General features: G+C 34.6%; 2 protein-coding genes across 2 annotated transcripts; one reads left to right on the top strand and one right to left on the bottom strand.

Annotated features, from left to right (window-relative positions):
• The first annotated feature begins 6,828 nt into the window (after nucleotides 1–6,828).
• LOC112733729 (aspartic proteinase PCS1) lies at nucleotides 6,829–9,273 on the top strand. Its single transcript, XM_025782775.3, has one exon. It carries the CDS (start codon nucleotides 7,313–7,315, stop codon nucleotides 8,675–8,677), a length of 1,365 nt encoding a protein of 454 aa, XP_025638560.1. The 5' UTR covers nucleotides 6,829–7,312; the 3' UTR covers nucleotides 8,678–9,273.
• Nucleotides 9,274–15,115: 5,842 nt separating this feature from the next.
• LOC112733728 (uncharacterized) lies at nucleotides 15,116–23,084 on the bottom strand. Its single transcript, XM_025782772.3, has 18 exons — nucleotides 22,857–23,084; nucleotides 22,236–22,334; nucleotides 21,756–21,931; nucleotides 21,555–21,659; nucleotides 20,886–20,986; nucleotides 20,228–20,306; nucleotides 19,974–19,985; nucleotides 19,724–19,789; nucleotides 18,986–19,054; nucleotides 18,836–18,892; nucleotides 18,048–18,125; nucleotides 17,364–17,461; nucleotides 17,237–17,282; nucleotides 16,918–17,045; nucleotides 16,573–16,681; nucleotides 16,429–16,491; nucleotides 16,281–16,343; nucleotides 15,116–16,185 (listed from the first exon to the last, which is right to left on the bottom strand). The coding sequence occupies exons 1-18, from the start codon at nucleotides 22,966–22,968 to the stop codon at nucleotides 16,060–16,062; spliced, it is 1,587 nt and encodes a 528-aa protein (XP_025638557.1). The 5' UTR covers nucleotides 22,969–23,084; the 3' UTR covers nucleotides 15,116–16,059.
• Nucleotides 23,085–25,344: the final 2,260 nt, after the last annotated feature.

Genomic DNA, 25,344 nt, shown 5'->3' with positions numbered 1-25,344 from the left:
CTTCTCATTTTATATTCTCTCAATTTTTTTTAAAGTCTCCTTGGTAATCAAAGAGAAGTGTATGTGATTGTACATTAGTGTTAGATTAGTGAACTTCAAGTTATAAAGGAGGGAAATGTTGCTTAATTACAAAGCACCTTCACCTAACTACACTCACAATCTATCTTCCTTCAACTAACTCAGGGTTAACTGTCTTAACTGATTTTGCTAATACTAATTTACTTGTACAGCAAGATAAGTCTACCTACACTAATTAATAATCTAATTTAAACTCAATACGTTATTGTACAAATAAAGTTCTGTTAGTATTAAAAGAAATTATTTAAAACTAATATGTGTCAAATAAAAATGCATGCAATCATGTAATAGTAGCCTGTGAATTATTTTCTTCTATGTTTGGATCTGACCTGTTGAGAAATTGATATCCAGTAACGTCACATTACTAGTTTGATTTTCTATTATTTATTCTTTTCTTAATCAGCATCCATGCTCAAACAAGTTTATTCACTAATAAAGCTAGCAACAGAAAAAAAGACAAGGAATTCGAATATATAATGGACGATGAATTAGCGATGAGAAATCGGCACTAAAGTAAATTAATAGTAATAAATCTTATTCTTAAATGAGGCGACAAATATTCCCCTTAAATACGGCCAACCATATTGTGTTTATTCGGTGGTGCGTTTCATAAGACTGAATAAACAAACTTTTCTATAGTATATTGTTTTTATTCATTAAAAAGTTAGATAATGTTCTGTTTCTATGTCTACATGCATTGCTCTTATTAATTATCCCAATGCATATTAAGATATATAGCGCCAAAATTTATAGCGGTGGCAGATGGAATATATCATATATGGATTATAGTCCAAAAATTTCACCACCTCATATCGTGCATTTGTGCTACTGATTTTGATCATAATATCCATTTAGGTAAATTTAGCTATTACTGCTTGAATCGTAACTAGCAGGTCTTTTCCTTCTTAAATAATGCTCTAATTCTAGCCTACGAAGTACGGACATTTCGTTGAGTTGTTTTGTTGTGTTCATGTGTCAAACACATTTTGAACACGACATTCATTAACATTCATTCGATACACGTGTTTATTGTGTCCAACCATGTTTTAATAAAAAATAAAAAATTCTTCTTCGGACTTGGACACACCTAAATACTATCATTTGTCGGCGTATCCAGTCTTATTCTTAGCATGTATTGTTAAAATGAATTTAGAAATAATATATATTATTATTTATTAAAACAAAAAATATTTTAGATACTTTTATATAGTTAAAAGAAGACATTAAAAATAATTAAAAAATTATTTTATATTTTAATAATAATAAAATATCAAAAATTCATTATAATTTATTTAAAAAATACTTATATTCTATATATATGTTGTGTCCCCGTATCTTATATAATTTTAAAATTCGTATGTCCACGTATCTCGTATTGTGTCGTATCACATCTCTGTGTCAGGGTCTCTGCATCATAAATCCTAACGTAAGAGACCAATAATACTGTTTATTTTTGAGTTTATTAAAGGGGAAAAGAAATTTTAGTTATTCTGCAAGTATTATTAAGGAATTCAAAATCAAAATTTACTTTCATAAATATTTAATAAAACGTAATTTTCATATTAATTTATTATTCTAGTGTTTTATTTGTTGTCCTATTATATAAATAATTTAATTGAAATTTTCTTGATATATTTTCATAACTGTATGTATGCATAAAATTTATGTGATATACTAAATATTGGTATATGTTTAAAATATATATATATATATTAACAGATAAAATAAAATAACTAATAAAATATTCTTAGTCAAAGTAACATAGTAGAAAGTAGAGTGGAAGTAATAATTATAAATTAATAACTGGATAGATCTACCCAAAGTTCAATGCATGTGAGCACTACTACAAAGTATGTTAAAGCAACAAAATGGAATTTGCTTTTTTTTTTTTAATCACATTCTCTGAAACCAAATTATTGAATCATATGTCATTTTTGTTATCAAAAGTGCTGTGTTTTACATACCCGTGATCCGTTTTATCGATCTTTTCTTTTCCTCAATTCTCATTATGATCATAATCCGTGAACCACCACTCCATACAATGTTTATCTTCCTTTTGTTTTTTTGGTTTTGTTTTTCAGTAACTTTTGTTTAATAATACCACTCCATTCCAGTCCATTTAATTCCAGTTCCATATATATAATTTACCACAAAACATATGATATGCCTAAAGGAACTAAATATGGTAACGGAAAATAAAAAGGCCCTAGTCTCAATACAAGTGTACACATCCGATATACTACACGATATACATGCATATATGGTGAGCTAATAAGTAATAACTAGCTCTATTATATGTACAAGAATCTAATCGATTGTCTTCTTACGATGAGGTGCCATGCATTCATGTATAACATGTCGAAATAATATATATAAGAGAGTATTAATAGTGACAAAATATTAGATATAACTTTGCTAGCTGTGTGAGAAGTTTTCAAACGCATACATTGGTGTGTGTTAGGAGTATCATGTATGTATGAGATAGCAGCGTAAAATACCAGTAAACATTGCACACAATGACACAAATGTCCAATTATACATGTAAACCTACTAATTATATCCACTATACCGAGAAAAAGATTTTAAAATAAAGTTTTTCTTAAGATATATAAATTTTCTCTCAACTGGTTTTCGTCTTCTAAAATTTACTTGGATTGAATTGTAATTTGTCACTAACCTAATTAAATTATGATGAATTCTATCTAATTCCTTTTAAAATAATATGTAGGTTATTTTTTATGATATGTCACATTTTAATTGATCATTATCTTAATTTTAGTTAAATTATTTTATAATTTATTATTTGAGATGGAAAATAATATAATTTCTTAAATTATTAAAACTCCACTTATGTTAATTGAAGAATATTTTCACTCCTCCATCCTTTCTTCATCATGTTAAATATTAATTATTTTTTATTTAAAATATCATTTTATATTATTTTTTAAGCTGTTATATTGGTCTCTTTTTTAAGATAATACAAAAAATATTTTTTTATAAAAGTAATTTATTTAATAATTAATTAAATAATAAAGTATTAATAAATTAAAAATTAAAAAAAATAAAAATACTATAAAATATACTTTAAAAAAGTTTGATTTTATTATTTTAAACTTGTGTTATTAATTTTAACAATTTATTTAATTTTTCAAATAATTTATATATGATAAAAGATATGTTTACTTGTTTAGTGTACAAATTTTACTATTATATTCGTATATGCCTGATTTTAATTATACTTTGAAGTACTCTGAATAGATTTATTTTATTATATTATATTTTACATATATATTTTTTTGGTGTCTATTATATTTTACATATGAATATATGTTCCATCATGTAATTAAATAAAGATATATTTTTTTTAATAAAAAAATTTAATAATCTAACTAACCATTACTTATGTTGGTAAGGAGTGATCCACCGCAAGAAGATAGATAGTAATGGCGCCACCGCAAGAAGATAGATAGTAATGGCGTCGGCGCTGGCTATATTGAGAAGAACGACAAAGTTACTTACTGTTGGGAATAATACACCATTCCCCCTTGAGAAAATACCTTTCACAGAGAAATAAAATAGATACAATCACAACACAAGAATTTAATGTGAAAACTCCAATTACTGGAGAAAAAATTACGGCCGTTGTCAAATGACAACTAGAGAATATCACTATGTGAAAATTGTTACAACACATAGACTTCTTTCTCTCTAACACCAACACCCCAGTACACCCACACTCTCAAAGCAAATATTTAACTACACCTCACAACACTCTCTAATCAAAGAATATAGAGGAAAAGAAAAGTCAGATACAAGCTTTAAGTGTTTCCGACTGGTGCAAAAAATATGGAGAACTTAGCCTCATATTTATAGCCTAGGCCACCCACTCTATTTGCTATCCTAAGCAATGTGGGACTAATTCAACCAAATCCTAACAATCTCCACCTTGATTGAAATAGTCACACATCTTCAGCTTCCATAGTCAACATCGTCAATTCTTTGCCGCCATTGTCTATACCGACAATCATAGTTCAGAGAACTATCATACTCCACCATGAAAGTATACTCACTTGAAATTAGACCACTCTAAGCATTTCGCCTTAGTACAGATTGAAACCTTGCTGAAAATTCATGGTGCAACTTCCAAATTGGCTTTTCCTGGAAGTTCTCCAACCATCGACATAACTCCGCCACACACCTTGCATCTCAACGCCAACCAATGCCCGTGTGTAATTGTGGACCCGATTACCACAACTTATCCTTATCCATGGCAGTGCGGCAATACCATGAGGATACTTCTTGTCTTCTAGAGAACATCATCTTTCATACCAGAGATCTTCTCCTTCAACGCCTTGTGCAAACCTGATTGTATCAACACATCCTCGATTTGTATTTGCCACAAGGCAAAATTGATTCTTCATCAAATTTCTCTATTTCAAGCTTCACAGCACTTGAATATCCTGACATTGTTGTAACCGTATACTGGAATAGTATAACTCAACTGTAGACCGTGCACTAGGAAGGGTCCCCAGGAAAGAGAGGTGGGTCACAATGGACACACTTAAATACCAAGTCTTTCCTTAGCCAGAACCTTTCCAAACTGTACTCTCACAGTGTCACACTGCCTTCCAGTAACAACAACAGCAACCAAAGATCAACCTCAAGCCACAGGACAAAATTCTTTTATGATGTGGAAGGTCAGACTAGACTGCAACAACAGAGCATACTAAGAATAAATCCCACCGAACCGAAGCTCTGATACCACATGTTGGGAATAATACACCATTCCCTCTTGAGAAAATACCTTTCACAGAGAAATAAAATAGACACAATCAAAACACAAGAATTTAACGTGGAAACTCCAATTACTGGAGAAAAAACCACGGCCGTTGTCAAATGACAACCAAAGAATATCACTATGTGAAAATTGTTACAATACATAGACTTCTTTCTCTCTAACACCGGCACCCCAATACACCCACACTCTCAAAGCAAATATTTAACTACACCTTACAACACTCTCTAATCAAAGAATATAGAGGAAAAGAAAAGTCAGATACAAGCTTTAAGTGTTTTCGACTGGTGCAAAAAATATGGAGACCTTAGCCTCATATTTATAGCCTAGGTCACCCACTCCATTTGCTATCCTAAGCAATGTGGGACTAATTCAATCAAATCCTAACACTGGCGACTAAAATTTGATAACGTTGTTAAGGGATGATGCATTGAAAAGAGAGATTGCACGTGAGAGGGTAGTAGATGACGACTGGCGATGCTTGGAAGGCCTGAAGCTAGGTGATGAAGAAAGAATGGAGGAATGAAAATGTGCTTCAATTAACGGGAGTGAGATTTTGATATTTTAAGAAATTATATCATTACCCATCTCAAATAATAAATTACAAAATAACCCAACTATGATTAAGATAATAACCAATTAAAATATGACACATCATGAGAGATAACTTACATGTTATTTTAGAAAGAGTTAGATAGAATTCACCTTAAATTATATATAAGCCGAATTATAATATCATGAAATGTAATTTATTTTATTCTTGTATTTTACTTTTGCTTAAAATATTTTTAATATAATAGTTTCTTAAGATAATTACTTGCATGAAAATATGTTTCTATAAGATAATAGTTAATAATAATTAAATTATTTGACATAATACGTATCTAATTTTAATAACTATTTGTTTTAATTAGTGGATTGTTTAGTTAGAAAAGATAAATCCATGTACATTTGTATTAAGAAGGGGAAAAAAAGGATATATTGCGGTATAGTGTTCAGTAGGTGATTTTTGGACAATGTGGGAGAGAAAGTGCATAGAAATATAAACTAAAAATATGTGTAGTAGGAATAGTGCGGTGGGGTTAAGACTCTTAATGTTAATGGCGCTATTATTTCCTTTTCACCTTGTGTTGACCACCTAATGTCCTAAACCCTACATATGGTAATAATGGGTGGGTGGCGGCTTCTTCTTCCCCTTCTTCTAACTTCCCAGCTGGGTACCACTACCAGCTGTAGTTAGTTGACTAATCAACATACATATAACGTTACTTCTCCAATGCAATGCCCCATATCATATGCCATTCTTTTTTTACTAACAAAATCTTACTTATTATACATATGGACCAATTCAGTACTACATATAACATTGTATCATGATTTATGATACAAAATTAGTACAATTACAAAAGAAATTGGTGTATGTCGTGTGTCGTGATGCACCGCTCTTGAACACATTCGAATTAATCAATTGCATGTGAGAATGGGAAGGGTGGGGTTGGTGAAAGTGTTAACCCCTTTTTTCAATTCGGAAATTTACATTTTAATAAAGAACCTCAGGTCTTAGCTAGAGGCACCAGTTCAATAAAGAGTAATTGCACATACCTTACTTTCTGAACTACAATAAATAGTACTAAAATCGTTCTCAATGACTCCATGTATTATTGGTGAAGAGAAGGGTGACCAATTACATTATGGTTAATTGTAAAAAGTAAACCCGCTTTTTGAACTTCATAATCATCATCAAGCAATGTCAAATAACCTGCAGGAATGCAGTAGTAGACAAGTAATGTCATCTTTTTGAATTCTTAATTAAGAAAATAAAAGGAATATGAATATATGATCACCACCGATTGGTGGATGTCACAACTGACACGTATAAAAGATTATGTTTTACGCATATGTCCACATCTAATCCAATTTGAGAAATATAAAAGCCTAATAAATTTGAGGGGGCAATGGAATAACACATAGTCAGAGACAGGGGTGGGATCATAGGACAAATGCACATTCACATAAATGAGAGAGGGAAAATCATTAACTAACACACACCTTCCAGATTTAAATGAGACGAACCCCATTTTAATTATGGTTCCACACACCAATCTGTGTTGTAGGTAGGAAAATATCTCAGGGACAAAAAATTGTGAAAAAAATAACACATTAGAGATTGTTTTTATCAGTTCTTAATGTTTCTAACTGTATTTTTGGTAATTTAAAGAGAACATATATTTAAACAGTGATCCTTACGACACATGGACATGGCTTTTGCAAAGACAGGACAGGATCCATTTCACCCACCCAAAACTCAACCGAAGAAAACGCGTCTTCTTCTTTTCTTTCTTTCTTTCTTTGTTCATTATTCCAACTGTTTAATGCTACTTTTTCTCCCTATATAACCACATCACTACCCACACCTCACTTTGCTACTCTCTCACTCCAATGCCTATGGCCATGCCTCTGTTACCACTCTTCAAGATGCTTCTCTTCTTCCCCTTCTTCATCACCATCATATCTGCTGCAAAACTCACCACCACAAACTCATCCTTCTCAATGTCATTCCCACTAACCACACATTCTCTCTCCACAAACGCAACGGCAAAGATGCTATCTTCCTCTCTCATGCTCTCCTCGAGGAACACCAAGGCTCCTTCTTCTTCTTCTTCTTCTTCCTATAACTTGAGGTCCACATTCAAATACTCCAATGTACTCATAGTGACTCTACCCATTGGTACACCCCCACAGGCACAACAAATGATTCTCGACACCGGAAGCCAACTCTCTTGGATTCAGTGTCACAATAAGAAAGCCGTTAAGCCACCACCGCCTCCTCCAACCCCCTCCTTTGACCCTTCTCTCTCTTCAACCTTCTCCGTACTACCCTGCACCCACCCTCTCTGCAAGCCTCAAATTCCCGATTTTACCCTCCCAACCTCCTGCGACCAGAACCGCCTCTGCCACTATTCTTATTTCTACGCTGATGGAAGCTATGCCGAGGGCAATCTCGTCCGCGAGAAACTAACCTTCGCACCTGCCCACTCTACCCCTCCCCTCATCCTTGGCTGCGCAACTTACTCCAGCGACGCCAGGGGCATTTTAGGAATTAATCGCGGAAGATTGTCCTTCTCATCCCAGGCCAAAATCAACAAATTCTCTTATTGCGTTCCGCCAAGGCAGGTTCAACCCGGACCCGCTCCAACCGGGTCTTTCTACCTTGGTAACAACCCGCACTCCACCGGGTTCAAGTATATCCCTATGTTGACTTTTTCACAGAGTCAACGCATGCCGAATCTTGACCCCTTGGCCTACACTGTCGCCATGAACGGTATCCGGATAGGCGGGAAAAGACTGAACATTTCGCCGGCAGTTTTCCGACCCGACGCTGGAGGGTCGGGTCAGACTATGGTGGACTCTGGATCCGAGTTCACGTACCTGGTTAGTGAAGCCTATGACAAGGTACGGGAGGAAGTGGTTAGAATCGTGGGGCCCAGGATGAAGAAGGAGTACGTGTACGGTGGAATGGCCGACATGTGTTTTGACGGTCGAGATGCTGGAGTTGAGATCGGACGGCTGATAGGGGAGATGGTTTTTGAATTTGAGAAGGGTGTGGAGATTGTAGTTCCCAAGGAGAGGGTGCTTGCTGACGTGGGCGGCGGGGTCCACTGCATAGGGATTGGGAGTTCCGATAAATTGGGTGCGGCAAGTAACATAATAGGGAACTTCCATCAACAGAATCTGTGGGTGGAGTTTGATCTCACCAATCGCAGAGTGGGCTTCGGTGGTGCTGATTGTAGCAGATTGGGTTAAGTAGCAGTGAGTGTGTGCGTGTTCGTGTGTCTGACCGTTGATCATCAGAGCGATGATGTGAATCGGACGGTGGAAGAGTGAAGTTGAAAAGGAGATATGTTGTGTTCCAGCATGACGTGACAAGGTCAATTTGATTTGGGACCACGCGCTCTTGCATGGACCTTGCATGCGTCAAAAGCCATAACTAAATTAGTAGTAATCACGTACACTATAATATCAAGTTATCAACGAGAGATGTAAATATGAGGATTAGGTTTATGTAGATTATTCCTGTTATATATTATTTATTATTATTAATATATGACCCGATGCCTTTGTTTATTTGAAAAAACAAAAAATATTCAGTGTTTGCGAATGTCATCCTTAGCTTTACCCTTCATATGTATACTTTGTGCAAATATTATGTATTAATTACTACATATGTGTGAGTGTGAGGGATTATTAATATAGCCGTTTTTCTTTTTAATAATTAACTAATTTAAACGGATGAAATGATAAACTCACTTATTCATTTAAATAAATATCGAAAATTTGAATTTAATTTTATATATGTAGTCAACAATAAATATTTAAATAAAACTTTAATTTCCGACGAATTATGGAATTAGTTTCTTAATCTAATGGTTGAAGGATACTTTGAAAAAAAAAAATCCTAATTAAATACCATAAATCTGCTTTAAATATTGTGTATAAAACCTTTTTCTTCATACAGCCTACAGCATTGTTGGACTATTCTTAATTCTTAAATTAGTCGTATCTCATTCCGCTATCAAGTACCAACCCCACCATGCATCCATGGCTGGTCATCAGTCATAAGCAATTCTAGAAGGTACATTATTATTGTTATAAGAGTTTAAATCTTAAATAAGAAAAATACTAGCTACTAAACATATATTGTGTTAGTATTGCAAGTCTAAGGAGTGTTGAAGTAAGTCCCACATCAAAGTAAGTAAGGAAGAGTGAGAAGTTTATAAGATGAGAGACCCATTAACTTGACACCTTAAGATTTTGAGTTGGATGTTGTGTCTTCTCATCTTATGTTATCTTACTCGATTTCTCCCTGAAATCTCTCTCATGGTTAAGAGCTTTCCACAATTGACTCAACAAGTGATATGGTCCGTCCAACATATTGTTCATTTTATGAAAATATACAATTAACCATAAAGATGTTATAATGGAACACACAAGAAAAGAACAAAAATGAACAGTTGTCAACAGCCTTAAGCTTGGACTATGAAGTATTAGTGTGTAGTCCAATGTAGCCTTCAAGAACAGTAGGATATTATTTGAAATTCATTGCATTTTTATTTATGACTTTATAGCCAACCTGGCACTATAAAATTTGGGAGCAAGAAACAGTGCACACGCACTGGAACATTGAAGTGCAATCTTTATCAAGACAGCTACAACTATATATACAAACCAAAGTTGTAGAGAATCGGAGGAGGATAATTGAATAGGACTTGTGCGCCTTAATTATACTCTAGATGTAATGAGAAGAAGGATATTTTTGTTAACTTGTTAACTTTGACAGGAGAAGATGCTCTTAATTAAAGAGTTTCCCCACAAATTAAACACTACTAAAGCTAGCGCTCGCTCATCATGCGTGACAAGACACGGATACAATGCTTAATTCGTGTCTTTTAAAGTTGGATCACTCACTTTATATCATTTATATGATTAGGGGGACAGAACGAACTATTATAATATAAATATATAAACAAAAAAAGTAATAATATCAATCCATAGAAATAAATAGAGTTCATAATCTTAACCAGGGGTTTAGTTGTTCATGACTTACAGAGAAAACAGAATTAAAAATAAAAGAAGATCTGAAGTAATGTGTCTGTAAACCTAAGTGATATCCTCTTTAAATAGTAAATACTAACCCTAAAAGATGTTAATTTTAATTTAAAAGTTACAAAGATAAGATAAAATAAGTTGAGGAGTGCTAAAATCTAGTTTGGGGTCCACTTGGTTATGTGCTTCGGTTGATGCTTGACATTCCACTTAGGTTTTGGGCGTTGAACGCCCATAAGGGGGCGTGCTTGCTGTTTCCTTGCTCCCAGGCTGTCGTTGAACGTTATTTTTGGGCGTTCAACGCTGGGCTTGCTCCTTTTTTGGCGTTAAATACCAGGTATGGACGTTTAATGCCAGTTTTGGCAGTGATTCTGGGAGAGAAGTATAAACTATCATATATCGTTGGAAAGCTCTGAAAGTTAACTTTCTAACGCCATTGAGACCGCGTCAATTGGACCTCTATAACTCAAGATATGCTCGTTAGAATGTACGGAGGTCAGGATTGACATCATCTGCTATCCTTTCTTCGTCTCTGAACAAGATTTTACCAAATTCGCCCAAAATTCACCTAAAATTATAAAAATAATACAAAAACTCAAAGTAGTATCCAAAGATGAATTTTAAACTAAAACATGGTACAAATTAATAAAATCTAACTAAACACTACTAGAAAATGCTATGAAAAAGGGTATAAGATACTCACACATCACAACACCAAACTTAAACTGTTGTTTGTCCTCAAACAACCAAAAATAAGATAGGACTAATTGGAAGAGAAAAATACATCAGGTTTGAGTTGTCAATAGTTCAAGTCCAATTATTGAATGAGGCTATTAACTCTCTAATTCTGAATAGTTTTGACATCTCACTTTCTTTTAAAACTCAGAAATATTAGCTTCCTTTTAGAACTAGAATCCAGGTGATATTATTGATTCTCTTCTTTAAGGTTTCTTTATTCTTGACCACATCTTTTCTTTTCTTTTGGTGCTTTTGCACCTTTGAGCCTAGTTGTGACTCTAAGTATTTTGTTTGAGGTAAATATCAAATCGGTACGCGAAAGATTCTGGCGCTGACAAAATGGTACCTGACTTTTGTTATTGACAAAATAGTTTTTGAAAGATTTTAAAATTTGACAAGCGTACCCACGAGTTCGCCGAAACACATCTCCAACCCTAATCCTTCCCCTCCAACGCACTTCCTCTTCCCCTTCCCTAACGCACTCCCCCCCCCCCCTCTCCCCCTTTCCCAACGCACTCCCTCCGTCCCCCTCCCTAACCCTAATTCCCCCACCCCAATGCACTTTCCCCTTTTCAATCCAAAATCTCACCTTCTGAACTCTAATCCCCTTCTCTTGTTCCTTTGAACCCTAATCCTCCATTCCCAATGCACTGTCTCACACTCTCAATTTACTCTCTCTCAAAAAAGTAAACCCTCGGGTTTAAAATTTTGGTTATAACTCATTAAATGTCATATGATGAACTCCATACGAGAACTACCGAAAAATGTGCGCTAAGAATTTATCCCAGGAGACAAAGCGAGTGTTTTTTTTTTTTTGGACAAATTTTTAGAGGGGCAATATTTTTTATTTTTCCATAAAAACTTTTTCAAGAAGCGAAAAACATGTTTGCTCATTTCAGGTAGATCTCTCTATTCCCAATCCCCAAAAACATAAAATAATTCACGGATTGTCTTTCATTCTAAAATAAAAATCTCTAAAAAATTATTCAAAAATATATTGTGTTAAAAAAATCAATTATAAAAACAGTTTAGTTATTATGTACACGTATTAAAATTATTATTGATAGAAAATTTTTAATTTTGTATTTTAATAAATATAAAAAATCATTAAAAACTAAATTTTGCATGATTTACTAAAAAATCTTTTTTAACTAATAATTTTAATTTATGTTTTTAAGAGACATGTTAACTTTTTAATTGAATAAGATATATATTTTTTTAAAAGTTGAATAAGATATATATTAACTAAATCTTTATAAAAATATATATTATTTTATATTTTAAAGATATATTTTATATCTTATCGTACTATTTTAATGATTTATTTTTATTGCTGAATAAAAAATCTAAAATGTTTTACCACGTGTGGACATGAAACAACTCGAATCCCATAACTAAAAGGGAAAGGCTTGTTCCAAGGAAGAAAGGATAAAAAGGATGTTAAATTAACGTCACAATCACAAATTCACAATTAAGTGTAATTAAGTGGAGTACTATATTAACAGGATCCAGCTGGCCACAAAAGCGTGGAGCAACACTTCTTTTTCTGGTTAAAAGTTAAAACTTAAAAGCCTCCGTCTCGAGAAAATTGCAAACCCAATGTTATTTAGGCTATCCTCCGGATTCGGAGAAAGTGAAACTATAAGATAGTGATTAAATTAAAATTTATATTGTATTTAGTGTAAATTATATATAATTAAATTATATTTCAGTATATTTTAGTTTATAATAAATATAAAGATTAAAAAATTGATTTAAAATATAAAAAATTAAATAATAATATTTTTAAAAATAAATAATATTAAAATTTTAGTTTTTGTTTTTAAAATTTTTAATTTTTATGTTTTTATTTTTTAAAAGTATTAAATATAATAAAATTTTGTGTTTCAAAATTAAAATTTTATTTCTAAACACTAATTATCAAACACAATACTTAATTATAATTTTTCAGTTTCAAAAAACAAATACGACCTTAAAGTTTTAAATGCTTATATGCACGAGGCATTTGATTTTACAGCTATACATCAGTTGTAAATGGCCATATACAGTTATACACCCCTTTCGAATCTCATTTTCACTTTAAATTAAAAAAGGAAAAAGAAAAAGAAACCAACAAGATTAAAAAAAAAAGAAAAGGAAAAGATTACCAAAGAAATCATAACTCATATCACATCATATAATACTACAAAATACAAGTAGATACAAAAACAAGGTTGCCGTCTTCCTTGAAAATTGAAAAGGAAGGGGGGCGGTTGATCTTGAATTCAAACTTCAAATGGTAATATTATAATTAAAAAGTCATCTTCAATACTATTATTTATTTATTTAAAAAAATCAAGCATTTCATGATTTTACATTTTTATGGTTGAAAAAATGTTAACTAAGTTTTAATGTTTGTACTTTGTAGTGGCATAATCGTTTGTTTATTGAGTTTAATGTAAAACTCAACCAATTTAGATTAAGATTTAAGATTTTGTGTAACTGTAAAAATAGTGAATGAGGGACATAGTGATACGTGTTGTGGCACTAAGGTATAACGTAATGTATTTAGGTTCGAATTATTTAATATTTATCACTTCAATTTTCCGAATTATTGTAGATTCTATCTTTAACATTTTTTTTTATCTCTTCTAAAGTTCTAATGTGATTATGAAGAATGTAATGGGACATGGGAGCAGTTGGGGTTAATAGACTTAAGAGAATGGTCCCCAATCTACGATTGGTCCTTCCTGATATGGTTACTTACTACTTGTGGCAATTTATGTATTAGCATTACTGCAAGCCAGCTTTGCTTACAGATTTTTCCTATTCTTTCACATCATTTCATGCTCCTTACGTTTTGTTTTGTTTTGTATGATGCATTCCTCCATTGCTTTTTCCCTTTAGTTTTTACTTGGTTTCTTCATAGCAAGACAAAAAGCCTTTGCTTTAGTTGGTAACACTACAACTACAAGCCATGGGTTACACCAACATCCATAGTAATTTACGTTCTCTTTGTTACAATAATTTTTATTCATATGAAATAAATCATGTTTTGTTTTTTGGTTTTTAGTCATCCAATAAAGTCAATTTGTTGCCTGAATGCAGCCAAAAACATTGTACTATACTTTTTAAATTGCAGCAGTGATTTATTTCCTTTTCTGTCAGTTCTGTACCACAATTGCACCAACTACAAGCCATCAAGATTATAGAAACACCATACATAGTAGGCCGGAGGGTGAAAACAACACGCCACAGAGAAGCATTTTCATGAGAGCAAGTGTGTGGTAGTGAGTAAAATGATGTGCTGTTAAAAATTGATCACGCAATGCATTGATTTTATTTGTCATATGTAGCAGAGAACTAGAGAAGTACGGAATAATTTTGAATCTCAATTGACAAGGGGATGCCACTTACTTATTTGACTCTCCGATTAGTAATTACTAACGTACTTCGACATATCCATTGTTCACATTATTTAATATTCTCATTGTCTACTAATACTTTTTTTTATTAATTAATTAATAATTATTTCAAATTTTGAAATTTTAAAAAATAAGGATTTCAAATTAATCCAAATCAGTTACATACTTACATTCATTATCACGCTAACCTCCATCTATTCGCAAACTCTGGTCTGTAGAGTAACCTAGCCGCTGCTTCACTTTCCCACTCTCCGGTCAGACGCCACCCAGACTCCAGCCGCCACCGCCTAGCCCTCAACCGATGCCGCCCAGCCTCTCCGTGCTCGTTCGATCGCGCCGCACAAGCCCCGGACAACCTCCTTCGCGCTGCCCCACCGCCACCGGCCGTGCAGCCTCCTCCGCAGCCCACTGCCGCCCAGACCCCAGCCAAACAAGCACACGATCACCAACTCAACTGAAACGATCATTAAATTATTGTGCAAAACAACCATCCGTATACGTGGTAAAATAATCTTCCGTCTTATAAGAAATGAAAATCGAACATCTAAAGTCATTAGGTAAAATAATCATCCGTCTGAAGTGAAAATCAAACATCCAAAGCCAGTAGAACATCTGTGCCGACTAACGTAATGCCCGGACAGACCAAACCAAATTCAAAAAATATATAATCCAACATGGTAACAAAATAAGAAATCAGCAATAAACAAGGGTTCTTATCTTCCATAGCAGTCCAAGAAACCAAACCTGAAGCTTGCTGAAGATTGGAGGCGCGTCAACGGAGACCGGGAGCTCCTCTACGATGGCCGGCGCCCAATGGTGGCGAGGGAGGGACGCGGGGTGAGGGCAGCAGCGCACGAGCACTATGAGGGAGCGAACCTGAAGCTTGCGGGCTGTTCAGCGTTGCCGTTGATGCATTCAACTGCGACGCTGTGTGCGGAAATTTGCTGGCGCAGCGACAGCGAGCGAGAGCCCTTCCGCGACGAGCGGTGTTCGACGGTAGCGCGAGGGAGGGATGCAGAATGAGGGCAGCAACGCGCGAGCATCGATAGGGGACTCACGTGAAGCCTGTGGTTGAAGCATGTGGGTAGTGCCGGATGTTCAGCTTGCAGCGAACTTGCCGGAGGTTGAGTTGCAACGCCGACAGTATGATTCCTGGAGTGTGGCTGCGTCTCGGGTCAAAAGGGGTAAGAATAGGATGGTTAAAATTAGGATTGTAAAAATTAAAGTTTAGGGGGTAATTTGGGCTGGACTGTGTTTTATTTTATTGGTCCAATTTTGAAACTCATTGTTCACATTGTTCCCAAAAGTTATTGTCTACCTAGCAAAACCGTGTTTGTATTCGTACAAACACGCTCTACAATATCAAAATAAAAAATTGCAGCTTATAAAGTTATGGACCAACTTTGTTTCTCACACCAAAATCTATGGCAACTGAGCTCTTCAAGATTCTATCAATTCAGCTTCTGGTAGTCCTTTATTACCGAGCAAGTTTTGAGCAACCTTCAAACACGAAAGGTATTCCTTCTTTATCTCAGCGTTCTCAGGGATTGACTTATCGGCTACAAACTGCAAAAACAAGTTTTGAGTTTGTGATAAATATTCAAAATCCTTGCTTTGCAAGAGACGTGTATGTCCATTGAAGAATAGATAGTTAATTTTACCTCACTGTAAGCATGAATGCATTGAAGAAGTGACTCCTTAGCCTTGAGGTTACTTTTTCCTTCCTGCTTTGCAAAATAACACCAGAAATTATTAATGCACCTCATAAAAGTTAAATCCTTGCTTATGTACTAAGGCTTAGAATCTGACCTGAATTTCCAGCAGTTCTTGCTTTGCTACCTCCACCGACGATAAAGTATTGAATGATTGCAGCTGTGAAAAATCACAATTCTATTATAATAGACATGCATAAGAGAAGAGGAATAGTGGATGCACAACCAATAAAATACAGACCAATATGAGCAGCGCTGCTTGGGCTTCCTTTCTGGAATCTCCCGGTGCACTGTGTTTCTTCAACCTGTCTTTTTGTTTCGATACTCTATCTAAATATTGACGTGCAATCCTGAGACGGAACAAGGAATCGGAGAGAATATCAAGGAACAGCCACTAAGTTCCTCAAAGCATGAACATAGATTAATGTCACGGCCATTATCGTTGAGGGCATTATCATTAAAACCACATAGTAACAAAGAAAGGATAATTGGAATTAGAAAAAGAAACAAGCCTAAGATAATTTGATTTAGTTTTGATATTCAAAAGTAACAACTACAGGTTTACGTGTAACAAACTGATAGAAACCTTATTGAATTATGTACATGATCCTTTGCGATATCAAGCTCGGCTTTAGCTCTCTTGACATCAAATTTTTTATGTTGGCTGCTATCAAGCATAGCAACCTGTGCTAGACGAAGTAGGTTTGCACCAATCTGAAAATGAGTAGACAAAAAAATCATGGTATTATTTTACTCTTAGCCAGCATATTCATTGCAAGCATAGATGCAATAAAACAGTATCTTTGTGTATGCATCAGTTTATTGCCAGAAAATTTGGAGGAATTTGAAAGTTGAATAGAATGGAAAGTGGAAGCTACTAAAATACTTGTCAAGGAACAACAAACCTGAATATGGTCATCAGGAAGCAAGACTTTCCGCGCATTTAGACATCTGCAGGTTGAAATATAACAGGATTCCAGATATAGCGAAAGTAAATCCAAGGATATAACAAATTAATAATATTGGAATAACCTTTCAAGAAGTTCTTTTGAATCTTTTAAATTGCAAGACGCTTGCAGGGTCAGAGCTAAAGATTCAGCTGCAACAACTGTGTCCAACGAATTCCAACCCTGTATACACAATTTACATTATGTTTCTGGCAGGGACATCATACTTTTTTCAAATATAAAATTTTATTATAACATTGATCAAGATAATCAAAACTAGTTCTAAATGACAAAATAGAAAGCAAATAGGGATTAAAAATTGCCAGCCAAGGGACAACATATAGTATCCATCTATTTGGCCAGTATTAATATCTAGTGTAAAGTAATCTACAACATTTCTGTGAAAAAAACCCAACATTGGTGGTTGTTTAGCACAAAATAGAAATACCATATAATAAACTTGAGATGAGGAAATAATCCTGTTCAGCCACCATATCTACTACAGTCGTACCCACTATAACATTGCATAGATGATAAGAAAACATGATAGAAAATTCAGGCTTGCATAGGTTGTTTCTACTGGAAGTCACAAATAAGATGCAGGTATTAATTTGCCTGAATTCAACAAGAAAGGAATTAAACCAGCTCAAGTTTAATTGCATAGGTTGTTCCTTTACAGAAATTTTAATCACCATTAGTCCATTACAGAAAAAGGCAATTAGAAAGGGAATAATACAATGAGAAAGAATTTCAAAAATAAATAAATAACCTTTGACAATTCCAAAATATGCATGATCTTCCTCTGGACCATCTCAGCTTCAGCCAGCCGATGTGATTTCAAATATATCTTAAACAATATAGCAAAAATATATCAATCAGACAATTAAAACCCTAAATTTAACAGCCAGAAAGTTGGAAAAAGCACACTTTCAAGATAGAAAATGCACAGAATCAATATCAATTTACTTTATATTCTCAATTTAATTATAAAGAATGCAAGGTCTTGGGACTAAGGATCTAACTCTAGAACTGCTTTGCTTGCCAAAAAAGCATCGAATGCAATGGCAACTACAAGTACCACCAGTTTCGTATCTGACAACTTATGTGGACTTTTGATTTTTTTTAAATCTAATGTCTAAATACTTGGATTGTCTGACCTGGGTCTTAAGTGCCCCCTTTTTACCAAGACTGCATAAGATTCTATTTACTTCATGTGCACTATGCGGAACCTCCCACAAAGTTGCTAAAAATTCAAGAATAGTAGTGCAATTTTTCATCCTATTGCAAAGGGCAGCCCGGTGCAAAGCATCCTGCATTTCACGGAGTAAGGGAAGGACTACATCTAAAGGGTGTAATGCAGGCAGCCCAACTATGGCTGATTCCACGGTTTAAATCCATGACTTTTGAGGGCACAGAGATAACTCAACCATTGCTCCAAGACTCCTCTTCTTTCATCCTATTTCAAAGTTCTCCTTAACCTTTCCCCCTCTAAAAACATACACTTTTTACTCTAGTAGTGTCAAGGAAGTTTTGGGAAAGAATAAGGTAAAGGAAAACCTGCGACAGATATCTAAGTCTTCTAATGCATACAAATGACTCCCCTTCGCCACCTTCCTACACAGGAAAAAGAACGTTGGCTAAAAATGAGAATATTCAAAATAACCGAATCTCACCGCTGAGGTACTTTACATTAGGAGAAAGACACACCTCTAATAACCTTATTGAGTCCTGAATGGCGGCCTCAGCATCCCTTTCTTTTCCTTGGAAATACAACACCTGAAGAAAAAATTGCAGCTTAAGATTCAGTTAAGTAGACATTTCAAGACACATCAAAGAGGGAAATTATACACCAAAAAATTACATTCAGACAAACGCCACCAGAAAACCAATAAGCACGGGAGAAGCAAGAAAAACTTGTCTACCAGAAATATCAAACATTTATTTTTAATAGAAGATCTCAAACGTTTTGTTATTGCTATTAAGTCATTCTGGAACACGGCAACGCAGCCAGACAGAACATTTAAGTTTTGAAACTTCTCCACCCACCTTTTCATTTGCAAGTCTAAATTATGGCAAAAACAGTAGTGAAAGAATTGCAAGAAGCATGTTCTATAATTAAAAACTCTTAATTCCAACTCATTTAAAGGATGGAAACTTTAACATTCAGTGGTTCCATGGTTGCAGTAGTTTTATACTCATATTTTTAATATAAGTATGCAATTTGTCATATCAAGTCATCATCTAATGCATTAAGCAGCAAATGAGTGAAATATTCTGAATATGAATACCGTTCAGTGAGTTTTACAAAATTGCCTTATCCAAATGACCTTCACAGTGAGATTTTGGATTTCCGAACCCCGGAGCCCTCCCTTAAAATCTAGATTTCCCGTCTAAAGACAGTAGCAAAGGAAACAGACGAAGTACAGTGAAATGAAAAATAATTACCACTCCTAGATGATACATTGTATCTGCACATTCTGAATGGCCATATCCCAGAACACGTCTTTTTATCTGAATAAAGAGTCATATTACATGATAAACTCAAGATAACATAGAGCCTCTATTTTCAAGCACAGAAATGATGTTCAGATATAAAATTAGATGCAAAGTGATAGCAATGTACTAGGAGGAGAATATAACTGTTTCAAAATCAGAGGAAAATAACAGTCGCTGCCTGAGCACAGTAGGTCCATACCTTCAGTGCGCGCTGTTAAAAATACAATACAAAAATGAAAGAGAAAGGACGGTCAGTAGAAGTGAAAGAACACAAAGCATAGACTAAAGAGTAACAACAAGATGAACATGTCACTGCCACAAAAGGACAAAGTGGAAAATGGGAGGGGAAACAACCACATATATAATCTATGTTGAAATCTGGTTCCACTTATGAGTAAAATTGTCATCTACCCCACATATGAATCACCAAGACTGTTAAACTCAGCAGATTACCTCATAGCTAACACGAGCTTTTTCCAACTTCCGCTGTCCAAGGTAGAATTGTCCAAGGTTGTGAGCAGCAGCCCCAACCCTGCATGAGTATGGTTTCGTATTAAAGCCATCAAAGGTTAATGGAACTCACCATATCAAGGCACTAGAATCATTGGTACTATGTAACATAGCACGTGCGCAAATATATTTCATCATGAATATATAACAGCTTATACTCAATTTGGTCTACCATCAATGTAAGAAAAATTTTCCATGGAAAACAAAATTTTATCACATGTGAAAAAGGGGGATAAAAAAAATCAATTTCTTTGATGAAAAATTTAATTTGAACTATTGTTATGCAAGATTTTTATACTAACAATCATCAAGAAAATTGGCAACATCAAACACGATGCTAGCTCACAGGAAGGGAAATAAAAAATAAAGTTTAATGTCCTGTCAATTGTTTACTTCTAGTTCATAAAATGACATTGAGATGAAAAGGTTCATTAATTCCTTGAACATAATTCTATTTTCCTAAAATCTCCAGCTCCATGCAAACTAAATCATAACTTATGTTCTTTAGTTTCAGATGCATTATTGACCCCCTAGTAATGATGTCTACAAATACAGTTGAAAGAAGCATAATCTATGATGTTGCACAGCAGTAGCACTTTACCGTATATCATCTGGGCCAAAAGCTTCCTCTAATATGTCGATAGCTTCCAAGTACAATGGTTCTGCTTTGGCAAAATCCTTTTTGATCCTGTATAACTCTGCCTGAAATGAAAAATGATAGAAATAACTGAGGGGTGTGTTATCAATGTCATTTACTTTTTCAATTAACATAGAGAACCGGTACATATTAGTAGCATATTATATACAATCAATCTTTCAAGAAATTTAAGCAGTTAGAAGAGAGGGAAAATTAGATGGAGTTAAAGAAGATGTTGGTACATGTGTCATAGGAAGCTGAATATTTCAATACAACTTCAACACCACTATGCCAAATTATTCGAGATTTGACCATTTTAAGTTGTGCATCAAATGTAATCTCGTAATATAGCATTAAACCATTCTTCATATAAGAACTATGACAGATGTACCAATATTTTCTTAGTGCATATGAAAATACTTCAGCAATAAAAGGGGAATACCAAGTTAGAGGTAGTACACATCTCCTTCCCTAGTTTTATTTTGCCCTTCTCCCCTATAAAACTTCTAAATCAACAGACAACAATGATCATTTTTGAAAAAAGGTTGCATCTGACAAAAAGTATACAGGATTTATTACACAGTTCTAAAAGTAATTAAGAATAGGACAAGTATCAAGTATAGGTAAACTAACCAGGTTATTGCATGAAGATGCAACATGCGGATCTCTTGGGCCGAAACCCTCTTTAGCTTCTTGTAGAGCAGCAAGAAAAAGTTTTTCAGCTGCATCTAGTTGTCCCTGGCAGTAAATGAACATACAATAGAGGTTAGTAGAGCAGGAAAAATTTTAAATGAAGAGAACGGAAAAGAAAAACAATAGGCAGAAACTGCTTGCCTTTATGAAAAATTCCCTCGCTTCATCAGTAAATACTCTCCATTTTGCTGTATGTGTATTTGATACTATAGAACCATCCTCAACTTTTCTTAATCCAATTAAGTCATCATCTGGAGATGCTTCATTAGTTGGATCTTCTGCAAACACAGTGTTGGCACCAGTCCCTAGTACAATAGCTGCACAGAAATAGCCAATTCAGTCGTGCACAATAATTCTTTTTAGTCACCTTTCAATAGTGATAATGAGTATCATACAATTTATTAGTAATCAATGGGATCAAGTTTTCAACAAATCCTCACTGTATTAGATACCATAAAATGTTTGATGTCCACAAAAATTCATAATAATCATTAATCAAATTAAACTCCAATATAGCACCATAAGGCTAATCTTTTTCAAATGGGTAATAAAGTTACATATAACATTGCAGCTTGCAAATAATAATATTGCAACGGTTAAGCATTAGTTACAGAGGCATACCAATATGTCCAGATATAACAATCCACAGACAAGGATCCCTAAGATTCATCCTCGAGCCATTTGCTCCGGTTTGATACCAGTGGGAAAGTTTAAGTTTGCCTGGAAGAGCAACACAAAAACAATAAGACAGTATAAATGGGCATATATCATCTCTGACTTCATTTTACTAGACAATAAAAATAGTCATTTGCTCTCCATATGCAGCAGAATCAAGTAATCAACAAATGAAGATATAAAAACTAAAACTACGTAGTAGGTAATGTCTTTTTAAAAAAAAAAAAACTACAATTAAAAGATGAATCTTTTTTGGGCTAATTAGAAGCAACAAATTCCTGTTCTGTTTCCAATTCCATTAAATATCAAACCCAAATTGGACAACAAAGAAGTAGAGCCTAGAACTGGCGCAATGAAACAAAGCAGAAAAACGCAGAAAAGTTCCAAATTTGATTTGCATAATTACAAATTAGCAACGGGAAATCAACAGGAACCCATAAGAGTACAACCTTCACAATGATTGCTAGTAAGGAAGATACCACTTCTATGAAAATTGAACAATACAGGTTATGACATCAATCATAGTAAAAGGTAGAATTTTTTAAAGAAAGAAAAAAAGAAAAGTACCAGAAAATGAGAGTGGAAATGCGTTTGGGTATACACGAGATGCACAGAAGCCATGGGAAGCGGGAAAACGAAGTCTTTTGAGAAAAATGGCGGCTGCAGTACGCAGAGACATCAGCTTCACCGACGAACAACAAAAGGCAGCTGCTTCAAAATTCACTCACTTTAGTGTTGTGTCACACAGACTAGGTTCTACGTTTGGCTCTTTCTCTTTTAGAAAGGAAAAAAAAATGTTATTTGTTAGCATAATTTTATTCTTAATGAGATATTTCTTGGTAATTACTAGGGGTGTTCAAATCCAAACCAATCCAAATTAAACCGTTCATCCAATCCGATCCAAACTGAAAACCGATTAAAACCACATTAATTTGGATTTAATTGAATTCTATTTTTTGCAAACCGCCGGATTGGATCGGATTTCGGATCTACTTTTCATAACCGATCTAATACAATCCAAACCGCACAAAGTGTTATAATATTATTATTTTATTATTATATTTACAATTATACTTATAACATGTTCAATTTGCAAGAGCATGTGTGCAAATTAACTTGGGACTTCCAGTTATAAAAAAAAATTCAAGTTGATGGTCATATGTATGACATAGAATATGAGCACTTGAATTTAATTTGTGAAAAATGTAGCTGCTTTGGACATGTCACAAGAGAATATGTGAAAGAGAACAACAATGGCATTAGGAAGGAAAGCACCGTAAAGGAGAAAAATTTGCCGTCACTTTTTCCTGTAGATAACAACGAGAAAACGGTGGAAGATAGTCAAATTCCAATAAAAAATCAAAATTTATCTTTTGAATTTGGGATTAATGCCAAATCAATTCCAATTATGGAGAAGCATGGTGCAGCAGATCTTGTGCATGATAATTTGCAAGACTCACGTATGGAAAGGGATACTCGTACAAAAGAGGGTGAATGAGTTACAGTTAGTAGAAAAGGCAAGGAAAAAGTGGGTAAAGGCCACAATGTGGTGCCAAAAAAAGCCAATGTAGCAATATGCTCCAATTTGGTGAGTAAGAAATTTTCTTTTGGGTCTAATAACATGCATGCTGGATCCTCATCAAATGCAAATGTGAAGTCCTTATCAAATGCAAAGGTGGGGCCTAAGGAAAAGAAAGATCCTCCATCCACGCTTGGCTGTTTGGGAACAACTCAGGTGGCTTTCAAGGATTAGAGTACTCCCTTTTTTAAAGCAGGGTACAAAAGGCAGCGTCCTATTTCGCTTCAAAACTCACCTACTGAAGCATTGTCAATGGATTTTCGAGTACAAAAAGAGCTTGATAAAGTTAGTGCAACAACAAACTTGGAGACCCAACCTCAACAGAAGAATGATGGTTCTGCGGTGCAAGTCCATAAAGAGACACTTGGAGACAGAGGTCCATCAACGTGAGGTAGAATGATTAAACATTCCAATTATTTAATTTATTTTTTATGGATTGTGACCATTTAAATATTATTAGTTGAAATGTTAGGGGCGTCAAATAAGATGTCTCGGGTGCACTGTAAGGAGTTGGTACGAAAATTTCAACCAACTTTTTTTTATTTTGGTGGAAACTCATATTGGGTTTGAAACTATGAAAGAATTTTGGGGGAGATTAGGCTATTATCCTATAGGGATTGTAGATGCTGTTGGACACAAGGGAGGAATTTGGTTCCTCTCTGCTAATTTAAAATTTTCTTGTAAAATTCTTTGGGCTATGAATCAATGTGTAACTTTGGAAATTGATGGTGGTGGGCGAAGATGGATCTGCAGTGCGGTTTATAGCAGCCCTCAAGCCACTAATAGAGTAGAATTATGGAGTCATCTGCTTGATATTGGTTTGTGCATTCAGGACCCGTGGGTGGTGGTTAGGGATTTTAATGATATTTTGAGTGTTCATGAGGTGAAGGGGGTACTCTAGATTCTTGTGGTCTTTTTGATCTAACAACCTCTGGAAGACGGTTTACTTGGTTCCGTAAAATTCAAGGAAACAAAGATATTGCAAAAAGATTGGATGGAGCTTGCTATACTACAGAATGGCGCCTTCTTTTTCCAGAAGCTTTTGTTGAAGTTCTCAGTCGTTCCCACTCTGATCATTGTCCCCTACTTATCCGATGTCAAGGAGTTCCTATCAAGAAAGGAAACCGGCCTTTTAGATTCCAAGCGGCATGGGCAACACATCCTGATTACAAGGCCATTGTTCAGAAATCTTGGGATAGTACAGACTTTGGCATCCATAGGAAGTTGTTGGGGGTCCAAGAAGCTTCGTTGGAATTCAACTCTACGGTCTTCGGCAATATTTTTATTAAAAAAAGGGAATTGGAGGGTTATTTGAATCGTATTCAACGAAAAATGGAAGCTGACGATGATCCTATTCTGAAGCACAAAGAGGAAGAATTGAGAGTTGAGTATAATATAGTTTTGGCCCAGGAAGAATTGCTTTGGTACCAGAAGTCAAGGGATCAATGGGTTTGGTATGGTGATAGAAATACTAGC

The sequence above is a fragment of the Arachis hypogaea genome, chromosome 13 (assembly GCF_003086295.3).
Source record: "Arachis hypogaea cultivar Tifrunner chromosome 13, arahy.Tifrunner.gnm2.J5K5, whole genome shotgun sequence".
Lineage (NCBI taxonomy): Eukaryota > Viridiplantae > Streptophyta > Magnoliopsida > Fabales > Fabaceae > Arachis > Arachis hypogaea.
This window is presented reverse-complemented; position numbering and strand designations above follow the sequence as displayed.

Excerpts from the sequence above, each read along its gene's own strand:
- LOC112733729 (XM_025782775.3), top strand. The coding sequence starts at position 7,313 with ATGCCTATGGCCATGCCTCTGTTACCACTCTTCAAGATGCTTCTCTTC.
- LOC112733728 (XM_025782772.3), bottom strand. The coding sequence starts at position 22,968 with ATGTCTCTGCGTACTGCAGCCGCCATTTTTCTCAAAAGACTTCGTTTT. Across the intron at positions 20,987-21,554 it reads CATCTTCATGCAATAACCTG|GCAGAGTTATACAGGATCAA; the intron begins GTTAGTTTACCT and ends TTTTCATTTCAG. Across the intron at positions 16,344-16,428 it reads AAGAACTGCTGGAAATTCAG|GAAGGAAAAAGTAACCTCAA; the intron begins GTCAGATTCTAA and ends TTTGCAAAGCAG.